This window comes from Scyliorhinus torazame, chromosome 8 (genome assembly GCF_047496885.1).
Source record: "Scyliorhinus torazame isolate Kashiwa2021f chromosome 8, sScyTor2.1, whole genome shotgun sequence".
NCBI classification, from domain to species: domain Eukaryota; kingdom Metazoa; phylum Chordata; class Chondrichthyes; order Carcharhiniformes; family Scyliorhinidae; genus Scyliorhinus; species Scyliorhinus torazame.
This window is the reverse complement of record NC_092714.1, coordinates 16158009-16172777: the sequence shown is the minus strand read 5'-3', so window position 1 is coordinate 16172777 and position 14769 is coordinate 16158009. Positions and strand designations below refer to the sequence as shown.

At 57.8% G+C, this 14769-nt stretch overlaps 1 protein-coding gene across 2 annotated transcripts in view; it reads left to right on the top strand.

The window, feature by feature from the left end:
• The window catches only part of tmprss15 (transmembrane serine protease 15), a 146720-nt gene that overhangs the window by 15029 nt on the left and 116922 nt on the right, over positions 1 to 14769 (top strand). For both annotated transcript variants that reach the window (XM_072513134.1, XM_072513133.1), the window contains exons 4-5: positions 1161 to 1312; positions 2779 to 2898. In XM_072513134.1, coding sequence (XP_072369235.1) covers positions 1161 to 1312; positions 2779 to 2898 — 272 coding nt within the window. The remainder of the gene's footprint in view (positions 1 to 1160; positions 1313 to 2778; positions 2899 to 14769) is intronic.

Genomic DNA, 14769 nt, shown 5'->3' with positions numbered 1-14769 from the left:
CTCCCCGTGTCTGCGTGGGTTTCCTCCGGCTGCTCCGGTTTCCTCCTACAGTCCAAAGACGTGCAGGTTAGGTGGATTGGCCGTGCTGAATTGCCCTTAGTGACCAAAGAGGTTAGGAGGGTTATTGGGTTACGGGGATAGGGTGGAAGGGAGGGCTTGGGTGGGTCAGTGCAGACTTGAGTGGCCTCCTTCATCTGTATGTTCTATGTTCTAAGCTGCATCTGAAAGGTAGAGACCCCACTCGCGGGATCGACCCGGTTCGCAACACCTCGCGAGATATAACGTTTTGGCAAATCTGAATATTACAGCCGAGACAGCTAGTCTCACTTTAATGTGCAGTTTCCTGAGGAAACCGAGGCGTTGGGATCTATCCCCTTCACCCCGGAGATTTCGGGCTAGCGCCATTCAGCACCAGTCTCCACAAATGGGGACTCGTGGGGGTCTCCCGGGGAGATCGGAGTCCCCAGGTGCATGCCCTTGGAACAGGCTGGTACCCTGGCACTGCTGGTGTCATCTTGGCACCCTGGCAACCTGGCACTCAACATTTTTAATGGCTCTGCCCCTCAGCGGGGAAGCCCATACTCCAAGAGGCTCACGTGGAGCCTAATCGGCCCAGCCCCCTGGGTCCCGTGGACGTTACAGCACTTCCATTAAACTTTATTAATAGTTTCTGCCTGTGATCTGGTTAACTCAGATGGCTAGATGGCTCACATGTGATTCTGAATACACCAACTGCTTGGGTTTGATTCCTATTCTAGCTGAGGTCGACTCCCGCCTCCTCGCTCGACCCCGGAGAGTGGAATCTAGCACTGACAAGGCAAACCTGCCTGGCAAACAGCTTACAATGACGCATCAGCAGACAGTGATCAAGGACTTGTCCTCAGGCTGAGCAGACATGAATGAATAATTACTGCCTGAATTTAAATTAAAGCATCATTCAAAGTTATTTGAATTCACCTGCCTTAGCTCTTGATATCTCTCCACCTCCCGATCTGATTTTCTGAAGCTTCTGTAATCTTTGTCCACCTGTCGTAATCGTAAAATATCTTAATTGGCTCAATGTCAAATCTTCTTCCACGCCCATGAAGGGCCTTGGGATGATTTTACTATGTTAAGGGTGCTATATAAATGCAAGTTATTGCTGCTGCTTGTCCTTTCAGAAATGGGAGTGTGGTGGTATTTTTCGACCTCCATTTCTCCACCACTGTCTCAAACACCAAAGTGAAGACTGAAATGTTGGCCGCCATCAAAATTAACCAGGGGTCATTTCTGGGAAACTTCCGAGTCGACACCAAGAGCATTCAGATCACAGGTAAGGGAGGCTGTGGCCTAAGCGGAGCGATGATTCGGGTACAGTCTGTCCACTTCATCACTGAGGTTTGTTTGATGGGTAACTGAGCTAATCTTTCTACACTCGGCCATAAATGGCCCACACAGAAGCCACCAAGCCAGCCAACGCCAACAAGAGGTCAGTGGTGATTTAATGTCATCTTTATTTCAGTACTGGGGGTTTTATGTTAACTGAGTCGATTTCTATTTATTGCAGAAAAGAGAGACTGGGGACAGGATTCTCCGTCCCGGCAGCCGGCCAATGGGGTTTCCCATTGTGGACCCCCACGCGGTAGGGAAACCGTGGGCGCAGGTGCGCTGCCGGCGAAGCGGGGGATCCGCCGACAGCGAGTCCAGCCCATGTTTCTAAAGTTTATAATTTTTCACTCATCAAGACAACTGCAAGAATCCCAAATTTCAATGATCACATTGGACATTCTTTTAGTTGCCTTAATGAGCGCAGGATGAAAAAACGTTAGCAACTTGTCTCTCTTTTCAGCCGTAATCAAGTCCTGTCCTAACAAGTGACTGTTTGATTTGCATATTGAGGTCAATTTTATGACTGGGTCAGCGCACTGCGGCTGACTGAAGAATGAATGAGCAGTGAACCCACGTCCTCCCTATCTACACACGGAGCGTTCTGCATTCATTTGTAACATTGATCCCACCAAAGAGTCTGAAACTCCCTGTGCATGTTCATAGAATTTTTACAGTGCAGAAGGAGGCCATTCGGTCCATCGAGTCTGCACCGACCCTTGGAAAGAGCACCCTACTTAAACTCACGCCTCCACCCCACCCCCCGAACCCAGTAACCCCACCTGACCTTTTTGGTCACTAAGGGCAATTTATCATGACCAATCCACCTAACCTGCACATCTTTGGACTTGTGGGAGAAAACCGCAGCACCCAGAGGAAACCCACGCAGACACAGGGAGAACGTGCAGACTCCACACAGGCAGCGACCCAAGCCAGGAATCGAACCTGGGACCCTGGAGCTGTGAAGCAACTGTGCTAACCACTGTGCTACCGTGCTGCCCTTGTGCTACTGTGCTGATCCTAGCCAGTGTAACAGAGTGATCCTGGGCTAGGGGGAGTATGCATAATGGTGACTACATTCCCTGACTGAAAAGTGCATTTATTCCTGGGGTCTGGGTGACATTTGCAATTCTGGATTGGCCGCCTGTAGACTTGAACACCTTGAACTTGCGAACCCTGAAGCATTCAGGACGACCTCGCGGGATAGTGCCTCAAACTATATGTTAACCACATCCGATGGCCGAATGAGGGAGGCGCCAGGACCGACAGGCACCGATAGAACTGTATCCAACAAGAATCTGTGACTTCAGGGCAGGAGAAGAACTTGTGGGACGGCTGAAAAAAAAGGAGAAAAGACAGGTTTTACTGTTACTACAACTTAGCTGCATTTATCATTGTTTCCTTTTGTCTAAGAACACTGCTTCCCAGGAAATAGGATGTGTGCGGATGGCAAGACCTGTATTGATCAAGCCTTGTTCTGCAATGGAGCAGTGGATTGTCCTGATAGCTCAGATGAAAATGAACAACATTGCGGTATTTATCCAAAATCTATTTTGTGATGTCTTAGTTTGGATTTTCTAATGGATATAAACATACCTTTTAATAATTTAATCCAAGAATTTAAATTAATATTTGATCACTATTTGTCCAAACTGCTTAGAATACATGTGATTATGGATTACCAGAGTATTAACATGAAACATTTTATCATTACCATGCAAATTATCAAACCAAATACGCATTTGTTGTTTAATTCTGTATATACAAGAATTATCTCATTGTTTTCAGTCCAAGGTTCACAGAATGCGAGTAAATATAGTTCAGTCCAAAAACTAGGGTGAATTTCAACACAGTATTAAGTCCAATAAACAATAATATCATCCAATTGTTTCTTAGTTGAATGGTAACAGTAGATAGCTAATTATTTTAAAGTCCAATAAACAAAAAATAATCTGATTTATGTTTTATGCAATAAAAAGCTGTTTCCATTTCTACGTTAACACAATGACTGCTCTGCCAAAATCTTTCATTAGCTGTGGAGAGATTACTTTGGGGTATCCTGAAAAATCCAGAAAGGTGCTGCAGAAATGCAAGCTCTGTCTTTTCCTCTTAGCACTGGCATCACTACCAAATGCTTCCCGCACTGGCACAGACGACAAATTTGGACGGAATACGTGGATTCAGGTCGGCCATCTGATACCACGCTGAGATGGGGAAGTGAAGCGAGAGCGTGCCAAACGTCAATTATAGGTAGCTAGCCACAGCGTAAATGTGAACTTTAGCTGTTCAGGTTAATAGCGTCATCAAGCAGTGACAGGAACTGGCAATTATAAGCTTCAGAATCAGGAACTGAGGAGGGGCTTGGAGTAAGCAGTGGATATCTGCTGTCCAATTTGCACTCAGTTTGTTGCGCGTAGGTTTAAGGAACCTTACAAAGAAGTACTTTTGTTTGTATAGCACCTCCTACCAGGGGTAACTCTGCTATTTTATTTCAAAATAGTGCTCTGGGATCTTTTATTGTCACTTGAGAGGATAGACAGAGCCTCAATTTTATATCTTATCCAAAAGACAGCAGGCTGCATTTGCCGCTCCCAAATGCCGAAATTGCGTTCGGCGACGGGGCAGAGAATCCGTTTTGATGCCAAAATCGGGAGCGGCGCCGGTTTTTCAATTCTCCGCCCCCTGAAAATCGAAGTACTCGGGGAGTACGGCGCGCCGAGTATCCACCGCCTCAGGCCATTGCCTGAGGTCTGCCCCGTGATACTCGGTTACCTGCTGGCCGAATTCCCGACGGCGTGGCTTACGCGTGCTCACACCATCCGGGATCCTCGCTGTGGACTCAGTCCGGGCCCACCACAGTCGGGGGAGGTCCGATCAGCGGGCAGGAGTGGGCTTCATTCGGGGCAATGTCGGCACGCGAGCGGCCAATGCGGGGCTCGACTTTGGCAGTCAGGTCCGTGAGCTGAGTCCGACGTGGAGCACGGCGTGGCCGCTGCAGGCCACCGCCTTGCACATGCGCGGCCTCTGAACCTGAAGGGTTGGGGTCCATATCGGCAGCTAGAGCTGTGAGCTCTACAATGGCTCCCTGCTAGCCCCCAGCAAAACGGGGAATTGGTGGCCTTTTGACGCCAGTTTTCCCTCCATAAAAGACCACAGTTTTCACGGCGATGTGGGAACTTTGGGCGTCATTCTCCGACCCCCCGCCGGGTCGGAGAATGGCCGTTGGCCGCCGTGAATCCCGCCCCCGCCCCCGCCGAAGTCTCCGAAGGGAGAAAAGTCGGCGGGGCGTTAATGGCGCCGCTGCCGCGGAGAATGTCACGGGTCTGCGCAAGGCAGCCGATTTTCGGCCTGCCGATATTCTCCCTTCCGGATGGGCCGAAGTCCCGTCGACGTGATGACCGTTCACGTCGACGTGAATCAAACCTCCTTTTCATCGGCGTGACCCGGTGCTCCAGGCTCACGCCGACCAGCGAGGAGGTGAGTGACGGCCTGGGGGGTTGGCTCTGGGCAGGAAATGGCGTGGCCGCAGACTGATTGCCTGAGGAGAGGTGTGTCTCGGCTTGTGTGTGTGTGTGTGCGGCGGGGGGGGGGGGGGGGGTGGTTAGAGTAGGCTGGGCTCCGGGGGAGTGCCGGGAGGGGGTCCGTGCCGGGGTGGAGGTTGGGGGTTGTGGAGGGCGTCCGTGCCGGGGTGGAGGTTGGGGGTTGTGGAGGGCGTCCGTGCCGGGGTGGAGGTTGGGGGGGGGTCCGTGCTGGGGTGGAGGTTGGGGGTTGGGGAGGGGGTCTGTGCCGGGGTGGAGGTTGGGGGGGGGGTCCGTGCTGGGGTGGAGGTTGGGGGTTGGGGAGGGGGTCCGTGCCGGGGTGGAGGTTGGGGGTTGGGGAGGGGGTCCGTGCCGGGGTGGAGGTTGGGGAGGGGGTCCGTGCCGGGATGGAGGTTGGGGAGGGGGTCCGTGCCGGGGTGGAGGTTGGGGGTTGGGGAGGGGGTCCGTGCCGGGGTGGAGGTTGGGGAGGGGGTCCGTGCCGGGGTGGAGGTTGGGGAGGGGGTCCGTGCCGGGGTGGAGGTTGGGGAGGGGGTCCGTGCCGGGGTGGAGGTTGGGGAGGGGGTCCGTGCCGGGGTGGAGGTTGGGGGTTGGGGAGGGGGTCCGTGCCGGGGTGGGGGTTGGGGGTTGGGGAGGGGGTCCGTGCCGGGGTGGAGGTTGGGGGTTGGGGAGGGGGTCCGTGCCGGGGTGGAGGTTGGGGAGGGGGTCCGTGCCGGGGTGGAGGTTGGGGAGGGGGTCCGTGCCGGGGTGGAGGTTGGGGGTTGGGGAGGGGGTCCGTGCCGGGGTGGAGGTTGGGGGGGGGGGGGGGGTCCGTGCCGGGGTGGGTGATGGGAGGGCAAATGAGTTGGTCCACCTGGCCAGGTGCCAGCCTCCAACAGTTGGACCCATGCGGTCCATGCCACCTGGCTGGGGGGAGGAGGGGATATGGGCAATGATGACATGTCGTCATTCCCCTCCCCCCCACCAGGTCGTCATGTTTTCAGATCATCCAGCGATGTTGGCCGCCGTGGTGGCAGCCGCTCATGTCTATGTTGCCCTGGATGAGGAGGAGGAGGAGGAGGAGGAGGAGGAGGAGCGTGCCAGAGAGGCGGCGCAGGCTGCCGCAGAGGGGCAGGCGGCAGCCGCCCAGGCTGGAGGGACACCTGACCGACAGGACGAGGAGGGGGAGGAGGACGTCACGGCCCCACGGCAACAGAGGCACCCGAGGGCGCCCCGTGTGTACCGGCCCCGGCAGTCATACCAGGACCTCACCGACCGGGAATGCAGGAGGAGACTCCGGATGAGCCGGGAAACCGTGGCACACATCTGCCACCTGCTGGCACACCTGTCACCGCGTGGCACTGGCGGGGGACACCCTCTCCCCGTGTCCGTCAAGGTTACGGTGGCCCTGAACTTTTATGCAACGGGGTCATTCCAGGCACCGAGTGGGGACCTGTCCGGCATATCGCTGACATCGGTGCACCGGTGCATCCGGGCAGTGACAGATGCCCTTTATGCCATGGCGCACCGCTACATCCGCTTCCCCGTGGACCGGGCCAGCCAAGATGCCCGGGCCGTGGGCTTCTCTGCCATTGCCGGGTTCCCCATGGTCCAGGGCGCGATCGATGGGATGCACGTCGCCGTGCGGCCACCTGCAGATAACAGGGCCGTGTTCACTAATAGGAAGGGGACCTATTCGATGAACGTACAGGTGGTCTGCGACCACCGCATGATGATCCTGCACGTCTGCGCCCGTCACCCAGGCAGTGTACACGACTCATTCGTGTTGTCGCGGTCATCCATCCCCGGCATGTACGAGGGACGCCATCCCCGGCTGAGGGGCTGGTTGCTGGGCGACAGGGGCTACCCATTGCGATCGTGGCTGATGACGCCTATACGGAGGCCACGCAATGAGGCGGAGAACCGCTACAATGATGCCCATGTAGCGACAAGGGGAGTGATCGAGAGGTGCTTTGGCGTGCTGAAGATGCGTTTCAGGTGCCTGGACCTCTCTGGGGGCGCCCTCCAGTATCGGTCAGATAGGGTCGGCCGCATCATTGTGGTGTGCTGCGTCCTGCACAACATAGCCCAGCAGAGGGGCGATGTGCCACAGGCAGAGGAGGGCGGAGTGGAGGAGCAGCAGGAAGAGGCCCAGTCCTCCCCAGATGAGGGGGATGGGGGCAATGGTCAGGGCAGACGGGGTAGACACAGACGGGTGGCTGTCCACCATTACCGGCTGGCCCAGCGGGCACGGGACAGGCTGATAGCCGCCCGCTTCACTGACTAGATGGGCGTGGGAATCGGGTAGTATGGCCACAGACCGCACACCATGACAACAGCCGACCACCCACACCCCCCACCCATCCACCCACCCAGCACCCTCACCCCCCTCCCCAACCCCACACACCCCACCCGCATGCACACCACCCCCCCACTCCCAATTGCCGATCCACCGGCGGCACAACGGGCCGGGCTCACCCAGTTGCGGGTGGACGCGTGTCTATCGCAGGCCATGGAGAATGATGACAACCCGCCTCCGATGAGCTCCTGGCTCTACATCGTTGGACTATGTCTGACCCATGGTCACAGTACCACCATCCACCCGGACCATCCCTGCATGCGGCTGTGACACTGCAGCGCACGGTCCCGTCCTCTGCCCGGGGGATGTTGATGGCGGCCCAGGGGGAAGGGGGCAGACTCACCTGGGGCTGAGGTAAGACCACCCCTCACACACACACTTGCGCTCAACGTACATGACACCCCCGCACACATTGGACAGAGCACAAATGCAGCTTCGGTAGGTGTAACATTGACTTTAATAACCAAAGGAGTTCATGCATGTGCCCTAGCGCCTAAAACTCATCTGTGCCCTGCACCCGTGCCAACTTACTCAGTGTCTAATTGTTTGGCCTTACGGGCCCTTTGACTACGTCTACGTGGTTCCCCAGACGGTACAGCAGAACTGGAGGTGGACTCCTGTGATTCCTGCCCTCTGACACTGGATCCCTTTGGCGGCCGTTTCCTGGGGCGTCCTGGCCTAGATGGGCCAGGCTGCGGCCCGGGCGACTGGGATGGCGAGCTGCCAGCCTGTCCTGCCCGTTGCCCACCCGATGCACCTGGGACAGAAGGGGGGGAGTCCGAGGTGTCGCGGTGTACCGGGACCTCCCCTACAGAGGGAGCCGGGACGGACCACACCACCTCCTCCTCCCTCGGGGTGCCCGATGGCCCCCAGGCCTCTACATGGGTGGGGGATGCGAACGGACTGGCCATCCGCCGCGCCCCCGACATCTGGCGCTGCCAGTCCTGGAGGCCCGTGCTGGTATCGACAGGGGTCTGCAGGTTTGCAGCCATGGATCCCAGGGGGTTGTCGAACCCTGTCTGCGACAGTGCGACGCCAGCTCGCACATGGCCACTGGCGCCGATGCCCTCAGCGATGGCCTGCTGAGACTGGGCCATGGCCTGCAGAGACTGGGCCATGGCCTGCAGAGACTGGGCTATGGCCTGCTGAGACTGGGCCATGGCCTGCTGAGACTGGGCTATGGCGTTGAGCGCCTCTGCCATCTGGCGCTGGCACTGGCTCATGGCCTCCTGTGAGAGGGCAGCCATTTCCTGGGCCACAGACGCCGCCTGCACGGAAGGCCCCAGGCCTCGCAAACCGTTCCCCATGTCTGACACCGTCGCACCCATTGCCTCCACCGCGGACGCCACCCGTGCGGTGTCAGCCTGGGTGGCACGCATGACCGGGACCACTCCCAGCTCCTGGACGCGGGTGGATTCCTCCACCTGCGACCGCAGCCGCCGCAAGCCACCCGTCACCCTATTCGCTCGTCTCCGTGTCGGTGGTTGCATCGGATCTATGTGGGTGTGGTAACTGCAGGAACCCGGGATCCATCTGGGCGGCAGATGTTCGCTTGGCCTGGGCTGCCCTCCGACCGCCCGGTCCCTCTGCTGCTCCTACCTCCACCTGCTGTACCGGGACGGCTGTGTTGTGCGCACCAGTGAGTGTACCAGACGCCTCATCACTAAAGTGCCCAACCGTGGTGAGTGTTTCTGCGATGGTGGAGGGTGTTGGTGACAGCAGTGGCGTTGTGTCGTGCTCTTCGTCCCACTCTGAGTCCATGGCACTTTGGGGTGGGGGTTCGTCTCCACCCATCCACTCTGAGTCACTGTCCGGTATTTCGTCTTCCCGGGTAGGGGTGTCCTGGGTAGTGCTGTCCCGGGTAGTGCTGTCCCGGGTAGTGCTGTCCCGGGTAGTGCTGTCCCGGGTAGTGCTGTCCCGGGTAGTGCTGTCCCGGGTAGTGCTGTCCCGGGTAGTGGTGTCCCGGGTAGTGGTGTCCCGGGTAGGGGTGTCCTGGATAGTGGTGTCCTGGGTAGTGGTGTCCTGGATAGTGGTGTCCTGGAAAGTGGTGTCCTGGGTAGTGGTGTCCTGGCTCGGATGTGACGGGGGCCTGTGGCTGCCCCCCTCATCGCTGGGTGGTCGCTCCCGCGCGTGACGGGGGTGTCGTCTCCCTGTTGCTCCAGGTCTCTCCGTCTCCCGTGGTCTCCGAGGGGCATCCTGCGGGCGTCGCATGCTGGAGGGTTCGGGTCTCTCCGTCTCCCGTGGTCTCCGAGGGGCATCCTGCGGGCGTCGCATGCTGGAGGGTTCGGGTCTCTTCGTCTCCCGTGGTCTCCGAGGGGAATCCTGCGGGCGTCGCATGCTGGAGGGTTCGGGTCTCTCCGTCTCCCGTGGTCTCCGAGGGGCATCCTGCGGGCGTCGCATGCTGGAGGGTTCGGGTCTCTCCGTCTCCCGTGGTCTCCGAGGGGCATCCTGCGGGCGTCGCATGCTGGAGGGTTCGGGTCTCTCCGTCTCCCGTGGTCTCCGAGGGGCATCCTGCGGGCGTCGCATGCTGGAGGGTTCGGGTCTCTCCGTCTCCCGTGGTCTCCAAGGGGCATCCTGCGGGCGTCGCATGCTGGAGGGTGCGGGTCTCTCCGTCTCCCGTGGTCTCCGAGGGGCATTCTGCGGGCGGTCTGCATCTGCGGGATGGGTGCCTGGACGTTTGGTCCTGCGATACACAATGAAGCATGCATGGTTAGACATCAGGTAGTGATCAGGTGATACGGGAGAGGGGGATATAGGGGAGGGGGGATATGGGGACGGGCTGTTGGTGGCTCACTTGCTCGTGGGGCCCCGACCTCTGCATCGGCAACCTCCCGGTCCTCAGGTCCGCCAGCCAGTTCCAGGGCCCTTTCCTCGTGTACGGTCAGTGGCCTCTCATCAGCGGGCCCTCCTCCAGTCCTCACATGCTCCCTATTGTTGTGTGCGCGCTTCTCCTGGGGGGGGGGGGTGGTGGCAGGGGTAAAAGGCAACAGTGTTAGGCAGGTATATGAATGCACGCCATCGGTTGCGCGTGCATTGCAGAGGTTAAGGTTAGGGCTGGATTCACTTGGGGATATGGGGGATATGGGGGAGGGGGGATATGGGGGAGGGGGGAATGTGGGGGATATGGTGGAGGGGGGATATGGGGAGGGGGGATATGGGGGAGGGGGGAATATGGGGGATATGGGGGAGGGGGGATATGGGGGAGGGGGGATATGGGGGAGGGGGGAATATGGGGGATATGGGGGAGGGGGGATATGGGGGAGGGGGGATATGGGGGAGGGGGGATATGGGGGATATGGGGGAGGGGGGATATGGGGGAGGGGGGATATGGGGGAGGGGTGAATATGGGGGATATGGGGGAGGGGGGATATGGGGGATATGGGGAGGGGGGATATGGGGAGGGGGGATATGGGGGATATGGGGGAGGGGGGATATGGGGGATATGGGGGAGGGGGATATGGGGGAGGGGGGAATATGGGGGATATGGGGGAGGGGGGATATGGGGGATATGGGGGAGGGGGGGATATGGGGGAGGGGGGATATGGGGGATATGGGGGAGGGGGGATATGGGGGAGGGGGGATATGGGAAGGGGGGAATATGGGGGATATGGGGGAAGGGGGGATATGGGGGAGGGGGGGATATGGGGGAGGGGGGATATGGGGGATATGGGGGAGGGGGGATATGGGGGATATGGGGGAGGGGGGATATGGGGGAGGGGGGATATGGGGGATATGGGGGAGGGGGGATATGGGGGAGGGGGGAATATGGGGGATATGGGGGAGGGGGATATGGGGGATATGGGGGAGGGGGGATATGGGGGATATGGGGGATATGGGGGAGGGGGGATATGGGGGAGGGGGGATATGGGGAGGGGGGAATATGGGGGATATGGGGGAGGGGGGATATGGGGGATATGGGGGAGGGGGGATATGGGGGATATGGGGAGGGGGGATATGGGGGAGGGGGGTATGGGGGATATGGGGGAGGGGGGATATGGGGGAGGGGGGATATGGGGGAGGGGGGAATATGGGGGATATGGGGGAGGGGGGATATGGGGGATATGGGGGATATGGGGGAGGGGGGATATGGGGGAGGGGGGATATGGGGGATATGGGGGAGGGGGGATATGGGGGATATGGGGGAGGGGGGGATATGGGGGTGGGGGGATATGGGGGATATGGGGGAGGGGGGATATGGGGGAGGGGGGAATATGGGGGATATGGGGAGGGGGGATATGGGGGATATGGGGGAGGGGGGATATGGGGGATATGGGGGAGGGGGGATATGGGGGAGGGGGGATATGGGGGATATGGGGAGGGGGGATATGGGGGAGGGGGGAATATGGGGGATATGGGGAGGGGGGATATGGGGGATATGGGGGAGGGGGGATATGGGGGAGGGGGGATATGGGGGATATGGGGTAGGGGGGATATGGGGGATATGGGGGAGGGGGGGATATGGGGGAGGGGGGATATGGGGGATATGGGGGAGGGGGGATATGGGGGGGGGATATGGGGGACGCTCACCCTGCCTGCTCTGACGAGGTCGTTCACCTTCTTGTGGCACTGGGTGCCTGTCCGTGGTGTTAGGGCCACAGCGGTGACGGCCTCTGCCACCTCCCTCCACAGACGCCGGCTGTGGCGTGGGGCAACTCTGCGGCCGTGCCCGGGATACAGGGCGTCCCTCCTCTGCTCCACCGCATCCAGGAGCGCCTCCACATCGCGTGACTCGAACCTCGGGGCTGAGCGACGGCCAGCCATCAAGTCGGGTGTTGCGGTCGGCTGTTCCGGTCGGGTGGGGGGGAGCTGCGCGGCCTTATGAGCCGTCACGCCGTGCAGCGCGTATGACGCTGCACGGCGTGAACCACTGCGCAAGCGCGGATCCCGTTACGTCGCTGCTAGCCCATTTCGGGCCGCAGACTATCGGCCCATTTTTATGACGTGACGCAAGTGGGATTTGCGCCGTTTTCTGCGCCGATCGGCGGAGTTTCCGCCGATAACGGAGAATTTCGACCCTGGTCTCAAAATCGGAGAATCCAGCCCAGTGCCTCTGACAGTGCAGCTTTCTCAGTATGGCACTCAAGAGCCACCCTGGAGTGGAACTCAAACCCATAGCCTTCGGGACACAGAGTCAAGCATGCCTTTAACTGAACCACGACTGACACAATCATGACCAGTGTGGTGAGCATTAACTGGAAGCTTTCTTTAGCGTCCAGCAAAACTGTCCACAATTTGGGGATTATATTGCCCACTGAATAAATCATTAAATGATAGAATGGTTACAGCCCAGAAGGAGAGCAGTCGGCTGGTCATGTCCATCCGGCTTCTCAGCTATTTCCACCTTCTCCCATCAACGATTTATGCAATCATACCCCCAGGTTTCTTTGTTCCTGCACTGCCTTTAAAATGGTGTCCTTTATGTCATATTGCCACTCTGCAACTTTCCTTTTAAAATGTATCACTTCACACTTCTCGGCATCAAATTACTTCTGCCAGGCGACTGCCCATTCCGCCACTCTGCCTATGTCCTCTTGAGGCCTATCTCCATCCTCCTTGCAGTTCACAATATTTCCAAGATTTGTGTATTATGCAAATTTTAAAATTCCACCCAAGTCTAGGTTATTAATATATTTTAAGAAAAGCAGTGGTCCACAAACCAATCCCACTACTTTTTAAAAATATTTTCATTGGTGTTTTCCAGTTTTTACAGAGTAACAACTCATACATATCTGGGGTTGGATTCTCCCAAAATGGGACCCACGCCGGTGTAAAAATGCTGGCGTTTCACTCCGGAGTTTCCTCAAAACAAAATAAGCTAATTCACTCACCTGTAGGGAGTGGTCACTATCATAATATACACACAGGTATATGATGGTGCACAGACAAGCAGTGACTGACACACAGGATGACCAGTGAACACACAGAACACAGCAGCCAATCACCAGACAGGACACGACCACTATAAAGCCAGAGGGCACTAGTTTTCCCGCTCTCTTGGGATCCAGCCTCTGAGACAGTCAGAGCCCGTGAGCAGCAACTAGAACATACACCATGTGGTAGTAAGATAGTCTGGTCAGGTTAGCCTCAGGTCTCCAGTCAAGTCAGCATAGGTCAACCCACAGTTAAAATATGTATGATAGTTCAGAGTTCAATAAAATCGTGTTGCATTTCTTCAAGTGTTGGAAGCCTGTCTCTCTCACTGCTGCAGTAAACGCAGTCCTCGCAGACCCGGCATACCCAACACATCATGGTACCAGTGAGTCATGCTCGAGTTTGACGGACCCACCTTGAGATAGTCGGCCTTTGACCAGCGATCAGCCATCTGGTACCATGGACAGCGTCCGCCCTCCCCCGCAGCTCCGCATCGCCGGCAACCTCGGTGCTAACTGGAAGATTTTCAAGCAGAAGTTCCAGCTGTATCTTGACGCCACCGACCTCAAAACCGCATCGGATGCCAGGAAGATCGCTCTCTTCCTCGCTACAGCCGGGGACCACGCTGTCCACATCTTCAACTCCTTCAGCTTTGCTGAAGGCGAGGACAAGACAAAGTTCAAAACAGTCCTGCTGAAGTTCGACAGCCAGTGTGACATTGAAGTCAACGAGAGCTTTGAACGCTATGTGTTCCAGCAGAGGCTTCAGGGTAAGGATGAACCTTTTCAGTCCTTCTTAACCCATCTCCATATCCTCGCGCAGTCCTGCAACTATCGCTCCACTTCCGACTCCATTATCCGCGACCAGATCGTTTTCGGGGTCCACTCCGATCCCCTTCGCCAGCAGCTCCTTAAAATTAAGCAGCTCACCCTTACCATCGCCATCGAAACCTGCGTCCTCCACGAGCACGCTAACAACCGGTACTCCCATATCAAGGCGGCAGAGATGGCGAGGGAAGGCCCCCACGATGCGGAGCGGGTGCAGGCCATAAAACAACTCCAAGGCCGGAGTCTGGATGAGGGCGGACATTTTGCACGCTTTTCCCGCGCTCCTGCGCATGCGCGCCACGACCAAGGGGACGGCGAGGCCGACGACCGAACTGCGCAGGTGCGCTGACCGTTCGATCACACCGCGCACGCGCAGTGGCACACGGTGCGTCCTGACGACGGCACCATGACGTGCAACAACTGTGGCTCCGCCCATTTAAAGCGGCAATATCCCGTGAAATCTCGAGCTGTCTCCAGTGTGACAAGCTTGGCCACTACGCAGCCCTGTGCAGATCTGCTGAACTGCCCAATACACAGCGATCCCAGCCGCAGCGCAGGAACGTCCGGTCAGTACAGCAAATTGTTGCAGACTCCGAATCCGACATGGTTCCAGATTCCGACACCGAGGGCCTCACATCCCCATTCCGGGTGGGCATCATCACCAAGTACACGATGCTCTCAGCGAAGAAGGTGAAACAACTCCCAGTGATGAGCATTGATCCGGACGACGAGTGGTGTGCCACCCTCACGGTCAACAAGGCTCGCATACGCTTCAGGCTGGACACTGGCGCTTCAGCAAACCTCATTTCAAAGTCTGACCTTGACACCATCC